Genomic DNA, 27,628 nt, shown 5'->3' on the forward strand with positions numbered 1-27,628 from the left:
ACAGAGCAGGGAACCTAGGACCCCTACCAGCAGTGTAATAGGGGCATGGGAACCAGACAGCTAAATGCACTAACCAGTTTAATGCTTTTTAGGGAGGAAATAAACTATGGATTCTAAACATGATTTTTTATTGTGACAGCACCCATTTTAGAACGTATGAGGCAAGTCACCCACCCCACAATACTGATTTGATTGCACACAGAACCTGAAACGGGGCAGGATGAGAGGAGGCACTGGGCTTCATACTAGATGGAGTAAGCCCAAAGAAGAGCTATTTAAAAGAAGAAATGGATCCTACAGTAACCAATAATACCTTGGCTTCTTCTGCCATTTTCTTCTCTTCATCCACCTCCTCCACCTTGGCAACAGAGTCCTCTCCTTGATGTTTCCTTCTCTTCTGCTTAGGGGCCATGAAACCTTGTAGGAACTTCTTAATGACACTGGCCTGGAGAGCAATCACACATTCCCCAAAATCCTTTAGGCTCTCCAGCGAGCATACCTGTTGGGAACACCACAAAACCATGTAATAATAGGACAACCTACCCTAACCACCATCCCAAATAGGCTAGTCCTGCAAGTGTAGACCAGTGATACAGCATATTTCTGTTGCCACCAAACAACAGGTTGTAGATTCCCAACTCAAGGTGGTGGTCTTCCTGGATAACCCTGACAACACAAGCAATTTTTAAATGCCTCTCCCCATGGTAATTGAGCACCAAAGTAGACTTCAAGGAGCTCATCCATTTAGGTACTTCAGCAGCCTAGGTTCCCTGACCAAACGTACTCCAGAGCATTCAGAGGCAAGAGGGGCAAGGAAGTGAATATTTTTAAAAGTTGGCTATGGACTTTCAGAGGAGCTCTCAACAGCTGACTTAGCTTCTCTATCAGTACTGGCAGATGTGGTGAAATGTCGCTACAGGAAGGCCAAAAGAATTGAAAACTGCCAATTCAGGGTCATCCTGAGGGCTTGGAGCCGTTTTCAATTGTTTTGGCCATCCTGCAGTAACATTTCACCACAAAAACCTGCCGGTACGGATAGAAGAGTTAAAACCACTGCTGAGAACTCCCCTAAAAGACTCCCCTTTGAAAAGCCATCCAAAGTTGTGGGAAATTAGTTGATTTAACAGTTTTACTGGATCTCCAGCCTCAAATTTAAGGTGGCACTTATGCGGAGAAACGTGAGCTACCAGTTCTTATCTAGAGGTTGGTGATGCATTTAGAGATACCACTATGGAAATGCAATACACAAAAGGGAAAGTCACAACTGAATTTCTAGAGCTATCTGCTCAAGGGAATACTTAAGAGCAGGAGCCCATAATGGTTACAAGCCCTGGTGTGCCAGAACTTTGTCCTAGTTTTTCACCTTCAGAGCTACTACAGGGGCATAAGTTTAATTCCCGTGTTCCCTCACCCTGGCTTCAAACTCCGACGTCTCATCAACATATCCCAGCCCTCCTTTCTGTAGCCGAGTTGCCACCTCAATAAGATCGCTACGGAGGAAGTTGAGCAGCTCCTGATTGCCATCACAGGACTTCAGGCCCAGGTTTTGTTTCCGAGCTAAGTGGATGGAATGTGCGAGGTCCTGATACCTGGAAAAATCAAGAGACCACCTTTAGAACAGATGCAGGCTACTCCACAGCACATAGTCAGTAATGGCTGGAGTATGCTGGAGGGAACAGCAGAAACCCAAATTTAATCTGCACACTTCATCAGCTACAACTGTACAGAACTATCAATTTTCAACAGCATGCTGTAGCCCTGCCGCTGAGGAACAGTGCCCTTATTTCCAGCTGTGACTGCAGCAGTTTAAGAGCTGACACGGTGTCTTGGTGGCTCAGACTTTTGCTGAAGGAGAACTCACAATATGTTCCTGAAAAGAAAAGCAGCCCCTCCTCCTGCCCCCTTCCTTTATACGCACATGATCATAGCTTTGCTTTGTGCACCCAGGCTGATACCAGGATGGTTTACCCTGAACCGAATGCACCTTGCAATGGGCAAGGTGTATGCAAAGTAGAGAATAGTGGCCTCACCTTTTCTGCAGCCGCTCCTTCAGCTGGCTCTCTCTTATTCCCTGGGGGTGCAGGCAATCCAGCAGCTCATCCAGCTCCTTCTGACTATCACAGAGAAACCTGAAAGACATAAGGCAGCAGAGCTGGTGTCAATGCTTGTTAACAGGGAGCATAAAAGCCTCCTCTGAGATGGTCAGTCCCGCTCCCTGCCTTACAGGTATTTGTGAGTTATGCCCAATCCCCACCAGGCAAAGTGACAAATCATTCAAGTTGTATTATGGTGGCACAGAGGCCTAAAGTTGCCCCCATTTGCTATGTCTTAGATGCAGCTAAGTCTAGGGTGGAGAAAAAACAGAAGATGGGTGTGTGTGTGGGGGGTAGTTTTATTTAATTAAAAATAAACGTATATTTTTAAGGCAGCAGGTTTCTGTTCATACGTATCTACCCTGCCTCCCCTCCCCTGCCTTTGAATGTAGAATAAACCTTAGGGAACTCCCTCTCTTAACCCTCACCCAAGTGCTGTCCCCCTCATCTTGCTCTCCAAGCAATGAAAATGTGGTTACCTCCTCAGCAAGGTGTTAGTGAGATTCAGCACTAATGACTGTCCCTAAACACAGGTAGTGCTGAGACCTCACCCTAAGTCTCTTACTAGAGGGGTGTCTGATTTCCCCCCCCCCCACACACACTTAAACTAAACAAATCAACCTCCCTGTCTTCTTCCCCAAACCCTACTCTAACCTGGGAGAATCCAAGCTGCATACTTGGGATGTTCCTAAACCCTCCTTTATTTATTAAACAGGACAGAGCCATTTGGGAAATAACTTTGGTTGGTTGTGACCTTGGGGAAGGCTGTAACAGGTCAGGTCATCTGTCCCCAGAGACTATGCAAATGGATTACTCAGTGCATCACAGCTTGTTACCAACTAGCACATATGCCCCTTTCCTCAGGCATCAGGGCCCAGGCAACCACCACAGCATGCCTGAGAAATATTCATATATCAGACCTCTGCAGGCCAGCCACTTGGAGCTCAGCCCATGCCTTTACCATAGCACGGTTGGTCCTTAGGCGCTTCTGTAATACACATGATTTAATAATACCAAACATTACACATTGGATGTGGAGTCTAGATCTGATGCCAAATTCCAGAGAGCTGTTAGACAATTCTTAGCTAGCTAGGTGTAGTGTAGCTTGGTTTACATGCTCCCATGCCTTGTGACACATGAGGTAACCTAGTATTTCCACTGCTGTCTAGTGACACATTTTTTGCTCCATTCTAGTCAATTTCCAAGACTGCGGCATCTTTCTCAATAGTTTTCTTATGTAGTTCGTTGTCCTCCTCTTTTCCATATTCCATGAGGTGGTATCCAGTCAGGAGCTTCTCCAGGAATGCAGTTTTTAGACACTCATACATGTCCAAACCACAGCATTTTCTCGAATCATTGTCACATCATTGTAGGTGTAGTTAGGACTCCATCCCCTTCAGGTTGTTGAAGGCTGCTACCAAATCCCCCCCTCACTCTCCTCTTCTGCAGACTAAATAAGCCCAGTTCCCTCAGCCTCTCCTCTTAAGTCATGTGCCCCAGGCCCCTAATCATTTTCGATGCCCTCCGCTGGACTCTCTCCAATTTGTCCACGTCCCTTTTGTAGTAGGGCCCCAAAACTGGAAGCAATACTCCAGATGTGGCCTCACCAGTGCCGAATAGAGGGGAATAATCACTTCCCTCGATCTGCTGGCAATGCTCCTACTAATGCAGCCCAATATGCCGTTAGCCTTCTTGGCAACAAAGACACACTGTTGACTCATATCCAGCTTCTCTTCCACTGTAATCCTCAGGTCCTTTTCTGCAGAACTGCCGCTTAGCCAGTCAGTCCCCAGCCTGGAGCGGTGCATGGGATTCTTCTGTTCCAAGTGCAGGACTCTGCACTTGTCCTTGTTGAACCTCAAAATTTCTTTTGGCCCAATCCTCCAATTTGTCTAGGTCACTCTGTACCGTATTCCTACCCTCCAGCATATCTACCTCTCCCCCAAGCTTAGTGTCATCTGCGAACTTGCTGAGGGTGCAATTCATCCCATCGTCCAGATCATTAATGAAGATATTGAACAAAACCAGCCCCAGGACAGACCCCTGGAGCACTCCGCTTGATACCGACTGCCAATTAGACATTGAGCTGTTGATCATCACCCGTTGAGCCCGACAATCTAGCCAGCTTTCTAGCCACCTTTAGTCCATTCATCCAATCCATACTTTTTTAACTTGCTGGCAAGAATACTGTGGGAGACCATATCAAAAGCTTTGCTAAAGTCAAGATATATTATGTCCACCTCTTTCCCCATATCCACAGAGCCAGTGATCTCATCATAGAATCCACTGGTTGGTCAAGCATGACTTGCCCTTGGTGAATCCATGTTGACTGTTCCTGATCACCATCCTCTCCTCCAAGTGCTTCAAAATGGATGCCTTGAAGACCTGCTCCATGATTTTTCGAGGGACTGAGGTGAGGCTGTAGTTCCCTGGATTCTCCTTCTTCCCTTTTTAAAAGATGGGCTCTATATTTGCCTTTTTCCAATCATCCAGGACCTCCACCAATGGCATGAGTTTTCAAAGCTCTGCAGGAGCTTCCGTAATTACTACCAGCTGCCCATGGATGGCAATCTCTGCACTTGTAGAGGGAGTAAACCTTGCAGTAATGAGTTTGTGAGCACCAGTGGCTATGCCATAAACTAGGCTGTAATAAAATAAGTTGCGGACTATACAGGACAAAAGATGAAATTGCTGTGCTATGCAATGCATAACATACCAATCCTTTCCAGCACATCAGACTGATTTTTCAGTTTACTTAATTGGCTGTAACTTAGTGAATCTAACCCTTGGGATAGATGGCTGTAAATTCAAATGCCAATTTTAAACAAGTCTAATCTTAGAACATAAGAACAGCCACACTGGGTCAGAACAAAGATCCATCTAACCCCCTATCCTGTCTTCCGACAGTGGCCAATGCCAAGTGCCCCAGAGGGAATGAACAGAACAGGCAATCAAGTGATCCATCCCCTGTTGCCTATTCCCAGCTTCTGCCAAATAGAGGCTAGGTACACCATCCCTGCCCATCGTGGCTAATAGCCATTGATGGACATATCCTCGATTAATTTATCTAGTTCTTTTTTGAACCCTGTTATAGCCTTGGCCTTCACAACATCCTCTGGCAAAGAGTTCCAGTTTGACTGAGTTGTGTGAAGAAATACTTCCTTTTGTTTGTTTTAAACCTAGGACTCCATTTATGAGCTTTGCCAATATACCTGGGAGGTCAGAATAGAGAAAACATATATATTACAAATAATTCAGTGTCCAGATTGTCTGCTATCCTTCATTGCAACTCCTGACAACAACAGGTCCTTCTAGGAGGTGGAATTGGAGCAGTGTCCCCCATCTCCTCATGTGGGGAAGTGGGGGAGAAAGGGTTGAGAGGAGTCTCTTGTGATCTTGGAGTCATTTCCTTCCAATCTTCCTCCTGAGCCTCTGCCTCTTTCCTCACATTCTCTCGTTCCCTTTTTGAGGTCTACTGCACTGAGTGGGCTAGTCATGGACCTAGTTGGTGCAGTGGACCCTAGGCCATTTGTAGAAGCAAGAGGGACAGGAGCATCTCCTACAGAAGTGGGACCAGAATGCCCAATAAGACTAGGGTGTAAAGCCAAATGGATAAGACTGAGACAGTGCTATGGCTCAAAGTGATGTCTGACAAGAGATGTAAGGATGTTTTGCTGGAGATCTCTGGGCAGCCCTAAAGACTGTTGGTGATTGAGAGGATGATCTGGGAGTTGCTCAACTCAGGGAATCCTTGGGGAGGGGAAGAGGGGGATGGATGTCTGGAAAGGGTCTCTGCTTGATTCTGGAGAAAGTTTGAGAGGGAAGAGTAATAGAATGACCAGGGAGATTGAAGTGTTCACTTACAAAAGCCAGTATGTTACCATTCCTGATGTCCGATTTGTGTCCATTTATTCTTTTGCGGAGGGACTGGGGGAGGAGGAGTATGTCTGTTCTAGAGGTGATGTTGACTGTTCTTCTGCACTGCATTGAATACCAGTACTGAGGGTATAATTCTTCCTGGTGTTGGTGGCATTAGTACAGAGGACAGTGCCAGGGGCTCAATGTCATTAATTTGTAACAGATTTGCAAGTACTGTTAAGGATTTCTGTATGGTAACAGGACTGGTAGGGAGAGTGGGGCACTGGTACTGGGCTTCGATGTCTGTATGGATTTAGTTCCACTTGCAGCCAGTTGAGACAAAGAATCAGCCTTTCACTAACCTCTCCAGGGCAATCAGGCCTCGGTATAGAGTGGTGTTAACGTGGCCATCGCTTATTTGTACGGTGGTGTCTAGCAGATGTAAAGGTAGCCATCTTACAGCAAAAAAACATCAGGACCAGACTCCAAAGAGAAACTGCTGAGCTCCAGTTCATTTGCAAATTTGACACCATCAGATCAGGATTAAACAAAGACTGTGAATGGCTATCCAACTACAGAAGCAGTTTCTCCTCCCTTGGTGTTCACACCTCAACTGCTAGCAGAGCACCTCACCCTCCCTGATTGAACTAACCTTGTTATCTCCATACTGATTTATACCATACTCCAATACTTCTGTTAGTCTTAAAGGTGCCACAGGACCCTCTGTTGCTTTTTACAGATTCAGACTAACACGGCTACCCCTCTGATACTTGACTCCTTAAAGATGTTCATTTAGCTTTCCACACTTCAATTGTTTCCACTGGAAATGATCTACAGCTCCCTTTTATACTAGATACTGGTCTTTATAAAACACCAAGGTGGATCAGAACCCCATGTCTCTTATGAAGTTGAGACACCTCATTTCTGGGACCACACTAAGTAGTCCAGCAAATTTTACTGAACCCAATTGTCTGGTTATGAGCATAAAAGTGCAGCCATGAGAAAGTAGATTACCATAAGTTCTGTCCCTGTTTGGGTACAGTGGTCTCTATCGGAATGTCTGTAACATGCATGGATCTGTGATGAGTGTTCACTCTGCCACCTGCAGCCATGTTCTTTCGCTTATCTGTAAAAGATTCACACAAAATTAAAACGCACACTCATTCATGGTCGCATCTCAACTTCTTACTTCACAAAGCTATACTGACTAGTTAAAATGGTTATAATCAGACTGCTGCTGGGGTAGTGGGACAGCAAAGGAGGCAAAATTGCTCAGTCAGCTTCTTCACGTATTTGGCCAGGGAGCCCTATAATTTGCTTTCCATAAAGAAACTAAATCAACAGTGAATATGCTTCAGTCAGTTACTATCCTGGTATTTACAAAGGTATCACTATGGCATTAAGGCACAGTACAAGAAAGGGACATTAGAAATAACATCTATTACAATTTTACAAAAGGCTCTTTTCTCAGTATATATTGACCAGATACTCCATCTAGTGCTTTGAAGTACAAATACATCCCACCCTTACAATGTACAAATCTCAGAGTCTTTCCTTTCCAACTGAACTCCAGTATATAATTCCTTTGAAATGATTAGATATTTGGGCATAAACATTCACTGACCTTTTATTTATTTCAAGTCTGTATGTATGTGTATGCTATGAAAATATATTCACCAATTCCATCAGTCACACACAGAATCCTTGCCTATATGCTTTATAGGTGAAATTTTTATATATATATTTATATATATATTTATATATAAAAAACACAGCTACCCCTCTGACACTATATAAGCCAAGCCATTAATGCCATTTCCCTCCCTTCCCAACCCTCAAGTGTCTCAGGGAACGCTCTCTTCCTATCGTTGTGAATTCACAATAGAAAGTCTCAGCATTTGTGCTGTTCACATTGGGATGTATGCCAAAAAAGGAGGAGTTACACTTTGGTGTAAAGAGGTATCTAAGGGTATGTCTACGCAGCAATGTAAGCCTAGGGTTAGTGGGACTCAAGTCAGCTGACCCATGTCAGGGAACCCGGGGCTTGAGCGTCTACACAGCATTTTAACCCCAGGTTAAGGATTTTCTGATCCGTGCTCAAACCTAGGGCTTTGGCCTCCACGCTGTAATGCTCAGATGCAAGTCCAAGTACACCTATCCCAGAGCGACTAGGGGCACTCTAGCCCTATGAATGCATTTCACTGTGGGTATCAAGTATCAGGGGGTAGCCGTGTTAGTCTGTATCTACAAAAACAACAAGGAGTCTGGTGGCACCTTAAAGACTAACAGATTTATTTGGGCATAAGCTTTCGTGGGTAAAAACCTCACTTCTTCAGATGCATCAGGGTGGGAAAACTCTACTGCCCACCCCGATTCCTAAATGTGAGGTGCTACTGATGGGACTCAGGTGCCATAAGGCTCAAGGAGTAGACAACTGCATAATTAGCTCCTTTGGTGGTGGTCTGAGTAGAATGACTGCAGTTCGAGAAGGCTTTATACTGAACTACCATCTAACTTGAGAACTGGGCTCTCCAGCTCTAGGCTGAGTCATATTGGCAGGAAAACGCCCATGTGCACCTGTCTGAGGATAATTAGCACATCAATCTCTAGGGCTGTCAAACTATTAAAATGAAACACTGCAATTCTTAATTTTAAAATGGGATGTTCAGTGAAGGTCTTTTTGTTCAGTTGGCTTTTTATTTATTTTTGTCTGTTTTCAAGTTTGACATAAAATGTAGGTTTCAGAGGAAAAACACCTCTCCCCCCCAGCCTGGCTGCTGCCAGTTGCAGAGAGGTGAAGGGCTTCCCCCAGGCTTGGGTGCAGTGTGCTCCAGCACCCCATGGGGTTTCCTTAGCCCTGTCTCCACCGCACCCAGGGAGGTAGGGATAAGGGAACCCGGGAGGCTGTAGGGAAGTTTTGGGGCTGGCTCCCACTCACTGCCCTCACTGTGCACCTGCCCAGGCTCCTAGACACACGCAGCCCCAGGAAGGACAGGGGCACAAGAGAACGGAGCGAAGACCAAGCGGCTGCCCTGCAGGGAGGGGAAGTGGCCAGAGTGTTGGGGATCATCCCTCCCTCCCCTGGCTGTGTTAAGAGCTCTGCTGCTCCCCCTTCCTGCAGGGCAGCCACTTCGTCCCCGCTGCACTCTCCGCCCCCCCCCCACCGGGACTGTGTGTGCAGTGCTGCCTGGGCAGCATGCACCAAAATCTAGCTGTGCTCTTATAACCTGAAAGCAGCTCTCTTTGCAAAAAGCTTCTTTGGATGGGTCTCCATTGCAAACCCTGCAGGCTCCCTGGTAGTGCGCTTGCAGACCAGTGTTCAGCAGACAATAGGTTAATGCTCATCTGAGCTGCTACAGTTTGCAAAGGGATGTGTGGCTTCCACTCCAATAGAGTGCAATAGACGGCTCCACAGATTGTCCACAGAGAGAGGACTCAGGAAGTTGCCCCAAAGAACTCTGGGATACATGTAGAAGACTTCTGAGACCCGAGACAAGCTGGGGCCATGTGCACACAGGAAAGCAATAGGGCTTGGACCCTATGTCTCAGCTTAACACGGGCTTGGACCCTCCAGCCCTTCAGGGTCCTGGAACCCTAGGTTTGAGCCCTAGGTTAACACAACTGGTGTGGGGATGCAAGGGGGAGATTAGGCTTACACTGCTATGTAGACATACCTGAAGGTACATCTTGCTGTAATAACCTGCAGCACAGAGTCTGAGCCCAGGTCAATTGACTTGGGGCTGCAGGGCTAAAAATTGCTATGGAGACTTCCAGGCTCAGGCTGGAGCCTGGGCTCTGAGACCCACCCCTCTTGCAGGGTTTCAGGGCCCGGGCTCCAGCTGAGCGTGTACAACACGTATTTTAGCCCCACGCCTCGAGCCCCAAGTGCCCAAGTCAGCTGTCCCTGGCCAGCCATGGCCATGCCGCAGGCATTTTACTGCAGTGTAGATATACCAGAGCTATTTTGTTGTAAGAAAAACCACTTCAAGTGGATTTCATGTCGCTTGTTAGACAAGGTGTTAGAGAGCAATGTCAGGCACAAATTCTCTACATCAGATTTTAGGTGTTACATGTAATCTTTAAGACCAGCAAACCATTCAATTAGTTTAGGACCTCCTTGAAGATGCAACACATGCATTCTAGTAGTTTCCCAGGGAAATGAAGAGTGAACATTTAAGGGAGGGAAGAGTCCATGGAATAGCTACTCATTTATGGAGGACTAGAGGAAACTGACAGAATTGCTCTGCTCAACTGCCCCTCTGGCCAAGCACTGCTGTTAGAGGAATAAGCCATTTCTATAGCAAACCCGCATCTACCAACCCATAAACAAGGAAGTGCTGAATGACTGAAATTCAGTTGAAGTTGGCAGAGGATACTTGATTCCCAGTGAAATGGAAGCACCTTCCTTTCAGTGCTGCCCTCCCATCTCCGATTAGCCTGAAGGCAAATGGCAGCAATCTCTGCAGCTTCGCATCAGGGAACCAGACCCCTGAAGTAGCCACCTCCGCACAGTGGCTGCCACTAGGCAATGGCCAGTCCAACTGTGGCTATTTTAAGGAGTCCCAGATACTTACGTTCAAGCTATCAAAAGGAGCCAAGAGGTGTATAGGCCAGGGGTGGCCAAACCGCGGCTCGCAAGCCACATGCAACTCTTTTACAGTTAAAGTGCAGCTTGCGGAGGTGTCCGTCCCCTCCCTTTGCCCCAACAGACTTGGTGGGCGGAGCTCTGGGCTTGTGCCCTGTGGCAGGGTGGTTGATCTCAGGCTTCTGCCCAACGGGAGGGGGTTCTTGGGGCTTCATCCCTGTGGGGGGATGCCTGGCAGGGCTCAGGGCTTCAGCAAGAGTGGGGCTGAAGCCCTGAGCCCCAACAGGCGCGCCCGGCTCTCGAACTTCTGAAGATTACCGTACGCGGCTCGGAGGGTCAGTAAGTTTGGCCACCCTTGGTATAGGCAGTTGTGTATGGAGACGTGAAGTAGTAGCCCGAGGTTCTCTTCAGTTAGGGCAGTCGCAGGAAAGGCTCTATAGCTACAAGGCCCAAACCCCTCATTTCTGGTTTCATTTAGAATCCCGGCAGTTGCAGCCCACCTTTATCTTGTTTCTTTTCTGTTGGAGCGCTTTTATGTAGCAGGGTTCTTACCACACTGTCTATGTGGTTCTGAGAGATATGTTGTAGTCAGTGTGGATCTCACTGTACGTGCACATGCACCGCATATGCCCTGTGCCGCCTCATACTCCTGTACGAGGCAAGGGTGACTGTGGCCCTCTTTCAGTTCCCTTACAATTCAAAGCCCGTGCTGCGGAGGACTCTGAAAAGAGTGTCTGGAAGCCAGGTTGTGGGATCCACACTAACTGGTTCTTTGAAATGTTGAATTGTAGGATAACCAATCAGTCTTTGAGTATACATCAATGTGACTCCCACTGTAGGTGGCTGGCAAAAAGAACGATCTAAATGGTGGGAATAAGGCGTCCTACAGCATTAGACAAAGATCGCAGTACTACCCTCTCAACCATGGCATCAGACCAACCGGCCGTGTCAGAATGAAATGTGTAACAAGTCAGTGGGTTACGGACTTTGGTTGCTATTTTTGCAAATCTCAGAGACTGGCATGTTTCTAAAGCAGACTGAAGATATTCCATGAGAGCACAGGCAGTGTTTGTTGACAGTTGGAGGGAAGAGGCTCACTGATTACAGGTGGAGATACACTGCATGATCCACTTAAGATTCTCTGTGATGAGATGGTTGGACCTTTCAATGGGTCGTTATAGCCACAAAGATGAGAACACATAAAAGGTTTGGTCCTGCTAAGATAATATAGAGCAAGGCTCTGAAAACCACCTAGAATATATAGCTTCTTCTCTCTGAATGTTGAGTGTGGCTCTGGGAAGAAGACTGGTAGATTGATTAACTGATTTAGATTAAACACTTGAGACCACCTTAAGGATGAGCTTAAGATGCAGTCTTAAAATCACCTTGTTCCTGTGAAAGGCTTTGTACTGAGGACCAGCCATGAGGGCATGGAACTCACTGACCCATGCTGAAGTGATGGCAACAAGTAGTCCACCTTAATTGGAAGGTGATGTATCTAACAGTCTGATAGTGACTCAAATGGAGGTTCCATAAGTTTCAGGAGAACAATGTTGAGATGCCTCAAGAGAGTCGCGTTTCTGACAAACGGATAAGTACGCAGGACGCCTGTGAGGAGTCTCAGTACTGTCTGATGAGAGAAGAGCAAGTATGACGGTACTGAAGTGTACATGCAGCGTTGCTGTCTATGTCAGTCCCAGGATATTAGAGACACAAGGTGGGTGAGGTATTGTAATAGGACATATCATTACTACTGCACGGTGGACTTGCATAGAATTAAATGCCAATCGACTTTGTTTCAATTGCAGCATGTGGAGGCTTTTTGGTACTGGAGCCTTAGTTGGGTCCAGATTATATTGGATTGCCCATATGGACAGCTGTTTCCATTTGGAAAAGTGTCTTCCTAGTAGACGGCTTCCTGCTCTGTAGGAGGATTTCTTGAACCTGTTGAGAGGTCTGTCATGCTCAGCCAGCCAACAACCAAGCAGTCAGGTGCACCCAGACCTGCAGTCCTTGCAATATCTGGCAGTGGAGCTGGGATCTCACATCCAGGGAGACAGACAGAGAGATAGATAGGAGGCAGAATAGAAGCGCGAAAAAGGTCTGACAGCCAAAATTGCCTCTACCAATAAAGAGCTATTTAGGATCAGCATGGTCTTGTCCCACCAGATGATAGCCTGGGGACCAGGGTAATTGGGGGAAAACTGTATAGGAGGCCTGGAGTCCACTGGAGCAGGAAGGCATCTGGTGAACAGCCCATGCTCATGCACTCTGGAGCAGAAGTTTGGGCACTTGGTGCTGTCCTGTCTGGCGAATGGGTCTATCATGAGAGCCCTCAACTGGTGAAATATTGGCTTTATGATGGACATCTGCAGTGCCAACTCAAGGGCCTGCATGCATGTATAAGAAGCCAAGTTGTTGCTGGCTTCTACAATGTGCAGAGTCAATGGGGTTATCCCATGGGGATACCACCGGGTCCACAGTTTGATGGCTTCCTGGAACACAGGAGATAAGAGAGTACATCCTTGCTTGTTTACATAGTTCACTGTGGACATGTTGTCCATTGAGATCTGTATGGGCTGCAGGACTCTGCAGTGCAGGAACACCACACAAGCTAGCCAGATGGCCCTGAGTACCCGGACATTGATATGCAGCATCAAATCGCACTGGGACCAGGTTCCTTACATCTAGAGATAGTTCAGATGGGCACCCCAATCTGTCCCTGAAGCATCTGCTATGAGTCATTGTAGGGAAGGGGGTCAAGAAGGAAACCTCCTTTCAAAATGTTCTCCAGGTCCAGCTGCCAAGTTTTTATAGGATTTCGGGAGGGACCATGACTCTTGATCAGGTGATGCTTGGATGCCTAGCAGCCCCAGACCTGGTCTCTGAAGTGTCCCCTCAGGGCGTCCATTACTGATTTTCCATATGCTGATGACTGTGCCATCCTCACGCACAAAGGTCAGACTTTGGAGACAGTCGAGCACTTTTGCTACCTCGGTAGCCAACTTTCTCAAAACGCAGAAAAATCAACACAAATCCAGTGAGCAAGTGCTTCCTTTAGGAAATTGCTCCAACAGACAGTGACCTACCGCAGGACACCAAGATTCAGGTCTATAAGACAAAGGTTATTTCTATACTCCTTTATGGATGCCTTATCAACCGCACCTCAAAAGTCTGGAGAGGTACCACCAACGATACCTCCGGAAGATCCTTCACGTCCAGTGGGAAGATCGCTGCACTAACACCAGCATCCTCAGTGAAGCCAATGTCACCAGCACTGAAGCAATGATCCTAATGCACCAACTCCGCTGGGCTGGATATTGTGTACAGATGCCAGACTCTCGCCTCCCAAAACAAGTCCTCTACTCTCAGCTCACCCATGGTCAGAGATCCTGTGGTGGTCAGAGGAAATGCTGCAAAGACACAATGAAAGCGTCTCTCAAGAAAACTGAGGTGGACATCACCAGCTGGGAGGAGCAAGCCACCAACTGACCCCAATGGGGCTACATCCTCCATCGGGCAGTGGCCCGCTCTGAGGAGAAGCGCCTTGCCCTCAAAGCTGAAAAGAGAGAAGGAAGGAAAAATAACTTTCCCCCAGCAGCAGCTGGCCTGCGAGGAAATGTCTGTACCTACTGCGGGCAGATCTGTGGTTCCAGGATTGGATTCTTGAGACATCTCAGGACCCTTATGTAAATCCGTGGTAGAGATCATCCTCGAATCGAGGGATCGTTGCCGATGATGACACTGCAATTAAACACCCATAGCAGGCCCACGTCAGCTGAGCCAGGCTTTCAGGGCTCTGGATGCAGGGCTATAATAAAACTGCAGTGGAAGTGTTTGGGCTTGGGCTAGAGCTTGGGCTGTGGGACCACGAGGGAGAAGATCCCGTAGTCTGGGCTCTAGCCCAAGCCTGAATACATACACCACAGTTTCACAGCCCTGCAGCCTGAGTCAGCTGATACGGGCCAGCCACGGGTGTTTAATTGCACTATAGACATACCCCTGACATGTAAGCTCTCCCTGAGAGAGTTCATAGACAATCTGATCAACTATCATCAGCATGGCTGTTACAGGCTATTTCTTGTAGTTCACAAGGAGTTCTAATTGGGACAGCAGGGAAAATGAGACAGGTTTCAGAGTAGCAGCCGTGTTAGTCAAATAAATTTGTTAGTCTCTAAGGTGCCACAAGTACTCTTGCTCTTTTTTCAGGGAAAATATGGACTCCAGAGCTGTCAACATCTCCTGCTGTGACCTATCCTGATCAGCCAATCTCAGTATAGGTAGACATGGATTCCCTTACTCCCCAAGAGTTCTGCCACCTCTGCCAGGGATTTTGTGAACACTGTGTTGTGGAGAGTACCACGGGCAAATACCCTGGATTGGTAATGGTTGGGTCCCACTCGGAATCTTGAGTACTTCCCATGGCCCAGATAGAGAGCCATATAAATTAAATAAATAAATAAATTAATGGAGATATCCCATCTCCTAGAACTGGAAGGGACCTTGAAAGGTCATCGAGTCCAGCCCCCTGCCTTCACTAGCAGGACCAAGTACTGATTTTGCCCCAGATCCCTAAGTGGCCCCCTCAAGGATTGAACTCACAACCCTGGGTTTAGCAGGCCAATGCTCAAACCACTGAGCTATCCCTCCACTCAAGTAGAGAGCCATGAACCAGCCTTGAGCATAAACATATGGAATGACAGAGGCAAGAGTTGTCATCCTGAAATGGCATATGTTTTTGTTGAGTCTTCTCAGGTCTAGGACAGAGCAAAGACCCTTTTTTTCTTCTTCAGGATAAGGAAATACTGGGAGCAGAAGCCCCTTCCCCAGAAATCTGGTGGCAGCTCCTCAGCCTCCAAGACGATGCAGCAAGGCCACTTCTGCTGGTAGCAGGCTCTCATGAGAGGGGTCCCTGAAGATGGCTGGGGAAGCTGGGGCAATGGCCTCTAGCACCTATTTGTACAATGTTATGTCAGATCACCCCTGGTGGAATGGGGTGAGATGGCTTCTGAAAGTCATGCTCTCTAAACTGGATCTGGTGAGGCTCCCGACAATCCTGTTAAATTTGCTGACATGCCATAGAAGCGAGATACATTGCCAAGGAAGGAGGAGTCTGGTGACCCCGTCATACTTTAGCTTTTTATTGGCATGGCACTCAGGTGGTTGCTTGGAATGACAGCATGGTGCTTGTTGTTTTAACTGGGATTGAGGATGGTACGGCTTACAGTATGAGGCTGGGGTGACAGTCCCCAGGGAGCCTTTGAGTCTTCAAAAGAGTGTGACGAGCTGTCTGTTTGCTCCTTAAATTCCATGCTTTCAAAGGGCTGGTCCCCAATCATACCCTGTGCCTCTTGAGGGATGCCCAATACTTGGAGTCAGGATGTTCTGTGCATTGTCACTGCCATGACAATAGATCTGACCATAGTGTTGGAAGTGTCAATTGCCACCAACTGGCCTACCTTTTTTACTTCCCTGGGTGCCTTCCTGTTGTCACACGGGAGTTTCAAGAGAAAGGGCGTCACTCTATCCCAGCTCAAGTAGTAATTTGCCTCTTGCAGTTGCAGAAACGCAGGAGTAAGTAGGTAGAGCCTTTCTGGGGTCCTTGTCTTTAGGGGCACTACATTTTGCTGTAGATTTTTCCTGTACCTTTGAGACAGATAAGGAGCCCTGGCTAGGGCAGGCAAAGTAGTATTCAAACCCTGTCTGAGGGATTGGGTACTGCTTCTCTACCCATTTTACAGTGAGTGTTATTGTGTCAGGCATCTGCCACAGGGCCTTAGCCTGGTCATTTATGAGGACAGCGACTGTGGCTGGACTGAAAGTTGTCAAAATATCAACTTATATTTTTTCAATATGATCAGCGTCTGTTTCTCCAGGATCTAAGTAATTCTCATAGGAGCTCTTGGAATTACTTGAAGTAATCGGGTTCCAGTATTGATGCTGACGATATCACTTCACCAGGTGATGAAGATGAGATGTCTTTTGGTGATGACACAGGACCTTGTTGTAGCTCTGCCCCCAGTTCTGTCTTCCTTATAGTCTAGCATAGGCAGTCTGACCAGACATCCTGGTGGCAAGAGCGATCTCTTCCTCAAATACGGTGGAGACAGGCTTATAGAGGTGTGTGATGGCGGACCACAGAAGTTCAATAGGACCATGGTGATAGGACATAAGGGCACAGTTGACTTATTTGATACTGGCTAGTCCAGTGCCATTCCTCACAAGAGTCAGCAGTTGAGACCTGTAGAGAGAGATGACCTGCCTTTGTGGTATTGACCACAGATCTCCAAGTAGAGGATTCTCTGCTTGAAGGCAGTGAGAACACATTTGATGGAGAGCAGGAATCGACATCATCTAAGGGTGGTGCTGAGATACATGGAGTTCTTGTCACTGGGGCATGCATCAGCTCCTATGACAGTCCTGGATCTTCCAGAAACATCTTCAGTTGTAGGTGTTGCCACCGAGGGATGCGTCGCCAGAGCTAGAGTTGTTGCCGGAGGAGAGTCTGTGCCACAGGTTCCTTCTTATCACTAGTCCTAAACGCCATGAGGGGCTTTGTGGTTTTATCCTGAGGCTTTAGGGGGTCCATCCTTGTGGGAAGACACTGAGCTCCTCCTAGTGTGTCTGCTTGTATGTTCACAGCAGTTCCTCTCAGAGCTGCACTTTGGTACCAGAGATGCTGATAGTGTCTGTGGTGCTGGTTGAGTCTACTTTGGTGAGGAGGCCAGTCTTTTTCTGTGCCATCTTCTCTGTACTGGTCTTTGGGGTCCCTGTCTGCTACTAAGAACTTGGAGTTCTTCTCAGAATCCGAAGAGCTCTTCATAAATTGCTCCAGAAAATGAAGCTTCAACCACACATCTCACGACTTGCGTGTTCTTGTGGCAAATTAAAGGCACACCAAACATCTGCTCAGTATTTGGGACTCTTGCTCCCTCACTCCCCCACATCTGTTTTTCAATAGATTCAGTGCATTGCAGGATGGGCAGGGCTTGAAGCCTGCAGGTTTTGAATCCAGCATGTTCAGAAGCCCTGGGCAGGGGAGTGTCTGACCATGACTATTTCAGTCAAGATTAGTCAATATCATTCTCAACAGTCTGATGTCAGTGGATCAGAAAAGTGCTGAAGGTTTTATGAAGAGTTTGAGAAAATTTAACCAAAGCCAAGAATTAGTGGGTTGGACACATGCCAGGTTCCACCTGACTGCCACAAGAGTTAAGAGGGAACTGAAGACAGATCATGGCTCCCCCTTAGATGGGATAATAAGGAGCACGAGGTACAAGCACAACCCTTGACAATTCTATTCAAAAGACTCCGATCTCATGCACGAGACTCATGCACATCTACAGTGGAATCCACACTGACACTCTTGAAGAGCAGCACCTTTACTGATCTGTTACATGGTCATCCATTTGCCGATCCACCCCAACCCCAGCTAGTAACAAAGAGGATCCATTAGTGACAAAAGATGATATGCAAGAGAAGTTGGCTGATCTTACCCATTGGGTAGTAGTCATCATCATCATCATCATCATCTATCACCTCCTCCTTCTTCTGGCGGCGAGGGATGAATCTGTAGTCTATACTGTCATGTACCCAGCCCTTCTCAATGAACAAGCCAGGAACCTCATCTGAAAACAGCCAATATCTGTAAAGAGCATAGACATTACTGCAGGAACCACAGGAGGACAAGGGTTGCACGGAAAAAATACATATACATTCACACACGAGAGGAGAGAACACAAGTACGCAGGCATTTAAAATATGTGCATGCATCTATATCTTCAGCAGAAGTGCAGCATGAGCAAGAAGAAACAACTATCCTACAGTTCTTTCTAAGGAGTCTACCATACACCAAGTCTGAATGAGAGAAGGATAATAATGGTAACTACTATAGCCAGCAGTTTGATAACGTTAGCCAACTGTTTCAACTACTGGTCGGGCCACAAAGCTAATCAGGAGACGATGCAATTGAAATTGCATTACAACCTAAAGCAAACTCTTGCTCCCTCACTCCCCCGCACACTCTTACTTTTCAAGGTGAAGTACTTCCTGTCAGCCTCTCAAAACAAATCAATTACATAGGGTTATCACTGACATTTTTTACTCTTAGTTTATTGTAAGTGTGGGGCAAGGGGTCATCACAAAAGTTTTTGATTTAGAATAAAGGGTGCCAGCCTGAGTAGACTGAGAAATACTGGGTTAGACTGAGTGTCATGCATCCCTCCCGCAGAGATGCAGGTCCCCCAGACTACAGCAGTTTGGAGATGGTCTCATCTCTATTTTAGCTTTACAGTAGGCCGCCCCGAAGTTCTCGATGCACAGTAATGCATTGCATACTGGTACAAAAGATCTCAAATACATTAAATATTCATTTATAACATTCTATTCTAACAGAAAGGAGGTGATCACCTAACAGGACCATTAGCAGTTAAAGGGATACAGATAGCACAGGGAAGCTTTAAGGTTAGGTCTTCTACCTGTTGTGGTTACGGTCAGTTCCTATTGGCGTTCTGCGCATCACCAACTTAGCTTTGGCAATCCCATCTTGGAATGCCTTTTCAGCTGCAGCTTTATGCTTCCGGATTCTCTCCTCCTCTGCTTCTTTCTCCAGTTTTACTGCAGGGATTACCAGACACATTAAAAGAAAACTACTGTAATCAGAGTCACCACATATTGCAATAGGCTATTTTCTATTTTGCTGATTAGCTAGGTGAAGAAAGAAGATTAATTTATTGGTAAATTCTGTTAATGCATTTCCAAAGTAAATTAAGCTAATGCACACAAAGGCACTCAGTGCGCAATGGGAATGTCCACATGGGGAGTTATTGCAGAATAGCTTGTGAACTTTAGCTAGTATGCACTAGTTACTACTGACCCTGCCCCCCCACCTCCCATGGGAAAACCCCCTAGAATTTCTCCCAATTCAGACCACACAACTGCCCAAGGGTCCAGCATCTGAAAGAATCCCAAACCTCAAGCTCAATCGCTGCTAATTTCAGTGTGAGAAAGAATGCAGAACAAAACCAGAGCAGGAGGGTGAGCTGGCCTGAGGCAAAGAGAAGGACTTTAATATTACTGGTATTTTATTTTCTGTTCTCCTGTTCTTCTGCATGGCCTTATGCATCATCTTCACTTCATTTGACTAGCTGCTTCAACTCAGGTCCTCAGAATAAAGGACCTTTTCTGAAGCCTTTCTACCAAATGGACAATTGTAGACTGGAAGGCACGCCCAACTTAACCACATAGGTTTCTAAGCACAGCTGTTCTGCTCTGGCTACAGGAAGGACAAGCACATGCTCTAGTAACTCATACATTCCCAGATATTCTGCCATGCCAGCAGAAGAGTTCAAAAACAGTAAGGTTAGCTCATCTGTCAGGACAAAAATCTTGGCATTCTAGTAGCTCCTACATCCCCCGGGAAGTCCACAAACAGAATGAAAATAGTGAAAGGTGGCAGGATTCCTGCAGATGAATGGTATGTCTACATGGCAACTGGAAGGGCGATTGCAGCTCAGGCAGACATACCTATGCTATCTTTAATCTAGCTAGTACAGTCAAAAAGAGCAGTGAAGATACAGCCGACACTGAAGCCTGTGTTGCTGCACAAGCCAACCCAGAACCAGGAGTACATACTCCTATTGCTAGTCCATGCTGCTGTGTCTTCACAGCTTTTTAAGAAATACTAGTTACACTAAGGCTAGCACGGATATGCCTACCCTAGCTGCAATCATCTCCCATTGCAGTGTCAACATACCCAAGAGCTTTACTTAGACATTTCATCTCATGATCAGGATAAATAACCAACTTCTGCCAAGAAGGCAAAGAAGTGAGGTCAGAGGGCTTTAAGCTTTTCTTTTGGACTCAGGGTACTTTACAGATGTCTCCTGCATTTTTACCTGCCTCTGAAGAACAAGCCCACCTCACTATGTAAGAGATGTATTGAGAAAAAGGGAACAAAAATGAATCTGTCTAAAGTTAAGCTGAAATCCAGACCCCAAAGACAAAGTTATATTACAATCCATGACCAAAAATCTAAGTAAGTAGATTCAGAACTTAAATGCAAGAGCTCAAATCCTTGAGAAAATTGGAACCAACAAAATACTGAAGCCAACCCGGGGAATTCGGATCACAGTGGGAGATGGGCAATAGCTTTCCTCCAAACATACAGGAGGCACCTTCCCCATATATTGCTAACAGCTGGAAGTGCTCCTCACACCACTCTATGCAGGCTACAGTCCTCTTTCCCCATGCCTTCTTTTGAAACCTAGGACTGAAGCCTCATTCTCTGTACACTTACTGCTTGTATAGCTGCCAGAACTTCACCACAGCCTTTTTACAGGCAGAGGAGAGTAGGACTTAAAAGATCTACAACCTACATTTGTGCTGCAGATAGGTATACAGAATAGCCAACAGCTAGCCGAGGACTACAAGAACAGTGCACACTCAGAGCACCTTCTTACAGGGCCAGCTCTCAAGAAGGCCTTTTAAAGAGAGCGATTAAAACCCTAATAAGCTATTTGTTGGTTCTGGTTTCCACTGCATACCAGCAGGTTTCCAGTTTCAAATGTGGGAACCTTCACTGGGGAGGCTTGCACCTGGGCTAGAAAGGTTGTCAGCATTGACATTTGCTAATTTCTTAACAGCATAGCCTCTTCCCCACTCCATCCCATTTACCATCATACCCTCGAGAGCTCACTAGTTACTTGAACAAGGTTTACTACAAGCTTTGTACTGAGACAGCATAGTACTTCTTAAGCACTACTTAAGGCATCCAAACTGCTGATATGATACCAGATTAGGAGTACTAATTTGGTTTGACCACTATCATGGCTTGAAAACTCCATTCACCATTGACAAGCGAGAAGTTTGTCACGGCTACTGACAGAACCCACACCACCAATTTCTACTGAATTTAAGTTCTCAGAAAATTACATTTCCAGCCCTTATGATTGCAAAGAAAACCTCCAAATGGCACCTGAACATACAATGAATGCAATTTGTTCCTGAGCCTGCAGACAGCTCCAGTGCCTCTGTCCCTGCTCAGAGCTTTCCCAACCAACACAGTGCAACCTACAATTCTGATCAGTTTCACTGCTGCTACCCAGAACCATATGGGCCTTAGTGACACCAAAATGAGACATCAGTTTCACCTTTTGCTGTTTGGGAAAGCTGAGAAAGGCATATTTTGAAGGAAGACTCTCTCATTGCTGCTGCCAGAATGCTCTGTGGGGCAAGGAGGAGAAATAGATTTGTGGGGAGATGAAGCTCTCTCCCTTCTAGTAGTCAGATGAAGACAGGAAAGGCAGCAAGTTTATGAGGTGCCTATCAGTCAGATGTTAATAAACAGATGGCGCCCATACAGGGGTGCTGTCCCCAAGAATCCCAGCAGCCCTTGTGGGTGCTGGACTTCTCACTAAAGTATTGCCCAGGAAGCTCATTGGTGGGCACCCAACTCATTCTCCATATCAAGGTATGATTGGTAGGTTCTGCCCTCTGGCCAGTACATGCCTGGGAAGTTTTTCGAGTCCTGTCAATTCCTATGTCTGACTGATTAGAAAGGACAGGGAAAGTCCTATATGCTGGGAAGAGCAGTTTCTGCACTTTGAGGTCTCCAAGATTTCTGTCGCTTTCCTCAAAGCATAGAAACTCATTTTTAAAGAAGTCGGATCAGATTGCAAGGATTTTGTCCTGTTGGTAACTCCCTCCAATCACAACACAGCAATGCAAGTTGTATAATAGTACTTAATTTCCCTATTCTCTGCAAAATGTTACTTCCAGTGCCTAGTTGGGCCATTTAAATTAGAATGCAAAAGAGCAAAGTCATTTGTAGGTAACATCTATGGCATCTGTCACTATACCGGAGCACTTTACAAATGATAAAGAATAAAGCTTAACACAGTTATGAGGTAGGGAATATATTATTCCCATTTTAATGATTGAGAAACAGAGTCCGTAAGTGATTTGCCTAAGATTACTACTTGTGGCAGAGTAAGAAGAGAACTTGGATCGCGACTTCCATTCATGTGCCACATTCCTGCTTCCTTTTAAACGGAGTTTTTTCCATCTGAAGTGCATCATTATCCAAGATACCTTTTCATGCTCAAATAACTCACACGCTACTCAGTTTAATAACTGGGTTTTCAGATTAAGAGCTAATAATGAACACGAAATTTTACATGGGGGGGGGGAAGAGGAGTGTTCCTACTCAAAAACAGAGAGATACACCAAGCAACAGAAACACTTGTTCTTACCAAAAACAGTCACACTAGAAGACAGCTTTTACTTTAAACTCAACATCCACAAAACAAACGGGTTTTCTTTCCTGTTTGAAGCCACATAGCATAAAGAGGGCTCCTGGTTGACAGCTTCCGCATAAAGTAGGATTTAGGATTAAAGGGAGGGGAGGGATAGCTCAGTGGTTTGAGCATTGGCCTGCTAAACCCAGGGTTGTGAGTTCAATCCTTGAGGGGGCCATTTAGAGATCTGGGGCAAAAATCTAAGTGGGGATTGGTCCTGCTTTGAGCAGGGGGTTGGACTAGATGACCTCCTGAGGTCCCTTCCAACCCTGATATTCTATGATTCTATGATTTTAACCAGTCAGCAAGGAATAGGAGCCTCATGGGGCACAAGATTTCATTCCCTCTCCTCTGATTATAGATGTTGACCCTAAAACTGACAACCATGGCAAAAACTGGGGTGACAGAAGCCACCCCCGTTTTTTTTTTTATTACTACAGATTTTAGTGATAAATCAGCAGCACCTGGACTGACAAAAAGCTAGATGCAGAGTAGAGCACTTTACAAAGGTGAGAGAGGTTGCAAGGCAAGTAGACAGCAAGGACAGTGGAGTTGTCAAGGCTGATGCAGGAGGCGGCTACTTATGAGGAAAGTTGAGTTCAGTTACTGAGAGACTGAGTTTCAGAGAGTGGTGAGACAACCAAAAGATTACATCAGAGTGGTTGTTGAAGAATGGGGAGCGGAGCAGCAGGCTTGGCATTAGTACAGAGGTAGCAGCAGAAGCCATAGGACCAGAAGGGGTCTCCTACGGGGACAGCATAGAATCTCAAGGGATGACAACAGATATGGACAGGGCCTTAACAGGCTGTTTGATTTGCTGCTGAATCTCAGTTTCATTTAAAACAAACTCTCCATAGGTTTCTAGCCTTTATGGTGGTGAAGGAAATTTCCACCTGAAACCCAATGCTGCGTTTCCCTAGCTACATCTCTACTAAACAATTACACAGTTGTGACTGAACTAGAGAAAGTTGCAAAAGTGCCATGTTTTCAGACTGACAATCCTATTTTGGGTGCTCTCCCTGCACCGATCCTACAATGCCCTGCGCAGCTTAGGGTTGCCAACTTTGTAATATTTAAAAAAACGGACACACCAGCAGGAGTGCGGGAATCTTCCCCTCCCCCCCGGTCAGGAGGGACTTGCCTACAGAGCCAGGGCTGGGAGCTGTAGCCACCCGTCGCAGATAGGAGGCGACCCCAGCTAAGTAGGGACTGGCACCGGTGATGACCTGGCACCTCCCCCGCCTGCAGAAATCAGGTCTGGTCAGATCAAAAACTGGTCAGATCCCCCGGACATCTGGCCACCCTAGCACAGCTCCCTGGAGCAGATGCATGGTGTCTATGGTATATTTACACCATTTCCCATTTTTGATTAATTTGTTCCATTTTCTGATTCATCTGGTTCTTGTCCCACATGAGGAACCACTCAGTGGCATGAGGGGCAGAGGTTCCTCACACCTGGAAAATTGCATGAAACAGGGTCCACAGCTGCCTCCACACCCGGATTAATTCTGGGGACCTAGGGTTTATTACTACAATCACGGACACCTTTGGAAATCAGTGCTTGAGGGAACAGGAGCTTATTTTTATTCTTTTCATCTGTGTTCAGCTGCTGTTACTTCCGCCATAAAACAAAAGGAAATAAATACTAGAATAAAAACTAACAGCTGCGCTCTCATTTCCTTCTATGATCCAGGCACAGGGGTGGCCTGGGCCAGGTGGCCCCAAGGAAGGTGACTCTTCCAGGCTTCTCTACCTGGCCTTCTGAATTCCTCAAACTCCATTCCCCTTCTTCATCTTCTACAATGGAGCCTATAGGGCAGAGGTGGGCAAACTACTGCCCACGGGCCACATCTGGCCCGCGGGACCGTTCTGTCCGGCCCGGGAGGCTAGTCCCCAGCCCCTCCCCCATTATCCTCCCTCCCCCGCAGCCTCAGCTCACTGTGCCGTGGGCGCAATGCTCTGGGCAGTGGGGCTGCAAGCTCCTGGGGTAGTGGAGCTGCAGAGCCCGGCCTGACCTGGTGTTCTGTGCTGCACAGTGCGTGGCTGGCTCTAGCCAGGCGGCGCGGCTGTAGCACCGCCAGCCACCGGTACTCCATCTAGACTTGCTGTTTTCCAACCCTCCCCATGTGTGAGAACTAGGAAGGTACTTTGTGAGAGATTTCTGAAAAGGCAAAATTGAAAGAAGAGGATCTGACACATAGCACACCAAATTCTGAGCTAATGGAGTAATAAAGCACCACATAGCTGTGGCTTTGAAAATCCTGCAGGCTGCACAATGCCTCACATCAACAGAACTAGAGACCTTAATCGACACCAGCCATAAAATCCCTCATGGCCAGGTAACACTATTGGAAATGGAGAACTGAATTATCTACATTACTTTGTATCCCATTCCCCCGCTCCCACACATACACTCCAGTACTCTAGTATTGTACCTCTCATTTGCCTCTCCTGTTGCTCCTTCTCTTTCTTGGCTTGAATGGCAAGAAGTCTCCTGCTTTTCACAGCACTGATCATATCTTCAGCCTCTATTTCCATCTGTTGCTCTGTTTTTACCATCTCTATTTTTTTCTTGTCATTCCTTCCCACCCCATTCTCATCTTTCCCGTTCTCTTTGTTTTTAGCCTCCATTTCTTTCCGTTTCTGCTTTTCTGCTCTTTTCTTGTCATTCTCTTCCTTCAGCACAGCTAGCCGCTCCTTCCAAAGCTCAGCTGACATCTGCTGCTTTGCTTCCACATGGTCCTGCACGGAGTAAGTCATTAGGATTCGGTGGCAGAGTGCTGCGACTATCTGTAGCTTCTCCTCAGATGTCAGCTCAAAGAACTCGGTCGTCTCCAGCTTCTCCAAAAACTCATCTTGCACCTCATTATCTTCAAAGGTAGCTGAATCCTTGCTCTCATCTACATTATCAGAAACTTCACTTTCCTCCTGCACATCTGACTTTCGTAGACACAGGCGGACAAGCTCAGAAACAGAATGCAAGGTAAGGGGGATTTCCGAGAGTTTCATTCCCAACTCAGCATAGTCTTCAGCAATTTCATCCTGCAGCAGGGTCTGCAGAAGAATGACCAGCACCCGGTTCAAGTAGAGAAAGCCCCCTTTCTCTGCACACAGAGCCTCCATCAAGGAGACTGCTGTAATGGGATACTGAGCGTCTGGCATCAGTAAGCCTGAGTAACAGCTCAGGAACTCCACCACCATGGCCACATCCCCAAAGAGAGTATTGGGAAGTCCTTCTGGAGTATCCACTAGTTTAAAAGCAGGCAAATTCTTTCCTTTAAGATCTTGGTCCTCATACCTCTTCTGCTTTTCCAGTTTTTCCTGCATCTCCTTTTCCTTCCGCTCTTTCGCTCTCTCCTTTAGTTTCTCCTTCAGCTTCTCCCGCTTCTTCTTCAGATACTCCTTGCGCTGTTCCTCGGTCATGGAGGCCCATTTCTTTTTGTGCTCTAAGAGTTCATAGCGTTTCTGTACTATCCCACGCAACTCTTCAGGAAGGCGGGCTCGGTCCTCATTGGAGAGTAGCCGGGCTGTTTTGGAGATGATGCAGGAAAGGGCACTTTTTTTATCCTCCCGGTCTTTGTTTTCCTTGTAATAGGCAATGAGGTGGAGCGCAGCAGGAGGAAGATGCTTCTGGGGTTTGCTGGAGGACCTGGGAGTCCCTGTTGAGTTCTTAGGAGTTCTAGATACCTTAGGGGTGCCTTTTGCCATGTCCAGTAGTGTCATTTGTTTCAGTTTCATCTTGGGATTCTTCAGACCTTTCCTGGGTGATTTTGATTTCCCAGGGGACTTCTGCCCATTCAGGACCCTTTTGCCTTTCAGTTTCTTGTCTAAGGATTTATCGCTGCCCTTCCCTAGTCGGTTCCTCTTAGGAATGTGGAAGTCAGCACCAAGTTTGCCTGGAGACACTATTTTCATCACCTCCTCCAACTCCTCTTTGGAGGATTTTGCGTTCTTAGAGTTCTTCACTTTTAGTGGGGAGCCAATAATAGATTTCTTCAAATGCACATGACACCACAGCGTAGGGCTCAGTGGCTGGCCCAGTGAAGATCCATCAATTTTGGACTTCTTGGAGGGCTTTCTGTCAGGTGATCCAGAGCTCTTCCTTTTGGTTGAGGGGTTGAGAGTCATGTACTAGAATTTAAGAAGAGATATATTAATAAAACCAACCTAAGCAGGGGCAATGTCTGAAGAACCTTTCCCTGATAATGATTTTTAACAGATAAGTTTAGTTCAGTTCCCTGTTCAGTTTCACAGGTAAGTTCAGTGCACAGCATACTGAGGGACACAGACCATTGCAAAGGCTTTCAATTTGCTATAGAGAGTTCCTCAGGTTATGAAGTTAACAGCCCATCTTAGGAGGATTTAACATTCAGCTTTCAAATTTGTTAAGTTTGTTTGCTACAATGATGTTTTAAAGTTACTTCCAACTGCATTACATGAAAAGCTTTCTAGTTTTCACAGATTTATGAATTTGTTTGCTTGCAAGTTTGTATGGTAAAAAGAGGACTCCGTTTCGGAGGCCTGCTCTGAAGGCTTTCCTGAGGATATGGGGGTCGATCTGGAGGGTTTGTAGCCTTTGGAGCGATCCATTTGTCAATGCAGTTCTATTGTTCAGGACTGTTACCTAATCAATAGGACTACACAATTGTTTGTAGCATTTGTGTAGCTGTGTTGATCCCAGGATATTAGAGAGACAAGGGGGTGACAAAGCCTTTTTCTTGGACCAACTTCTGTTGGTGAAAGTTCATTTGTCTCTTTCACCAACGGAAGTTGGTCCAAAAAAGGACTACACAGTG

The 27,628-nt window shown here is 46.4% G+C and overlaps 1 protein-coding gene across 1 annotated transcript in view; it reads right to left on the reverse strand.

Annotated features, from left to right (window-relative positions):
* Nucleotides 1-27,628, reverse strand: part of BAZ1B (bromodomain adjacent to zinc finger domain 1B) — a 75,580-nt gene that overhangs the window by 16,716 nt on the left and 31,236 nt on the right. The window contains exons 7-13 of the mRNA XM_024210924.2: nt 25,268-26,963; nt 19,014-19,152; nt 18,033-18,181; nt 6,966-7,077; nt 2,031-2,129; nt 1,412-1,589; nt 314-499 (exon numbers count right to left, since the gene is read on the reverse strand). Of these exons, the coding sequence (XP_024066692.1) occupies nt 314-499; nt 1,412-1,589; nt 2,031-2,129; nt 6,966-7,077; nt 18,033-18,181; nt 19,014-19,152; nt 25,268-26,963 (2,559 nt within the window). The remainder of the gene's footprint in view (nt 1-313; nt 500-1,411; nt 1,590-2,030; nt 2,130-6,965; nt 7,078-18,032; nt 18,182-19,013; nt 19,153-25,267; nt 26,964-27,628) is intronic.

The sequence above is a fragment of the Terrapene carolina genome, unplaced genomic scaffold (genome assembly GCF_002925995.2).
Source record: "Terrapene carolina triunguis isolate 2854851 unplaced genomic scaffold, T_m_triunguis-2.0 Scaffold440, whole genome shotgun sequence".
NCBI lineage: Eukaryota > Metazoa > Chordata > Testudines > Emydidae > Terrapene > Terrapene triunguis.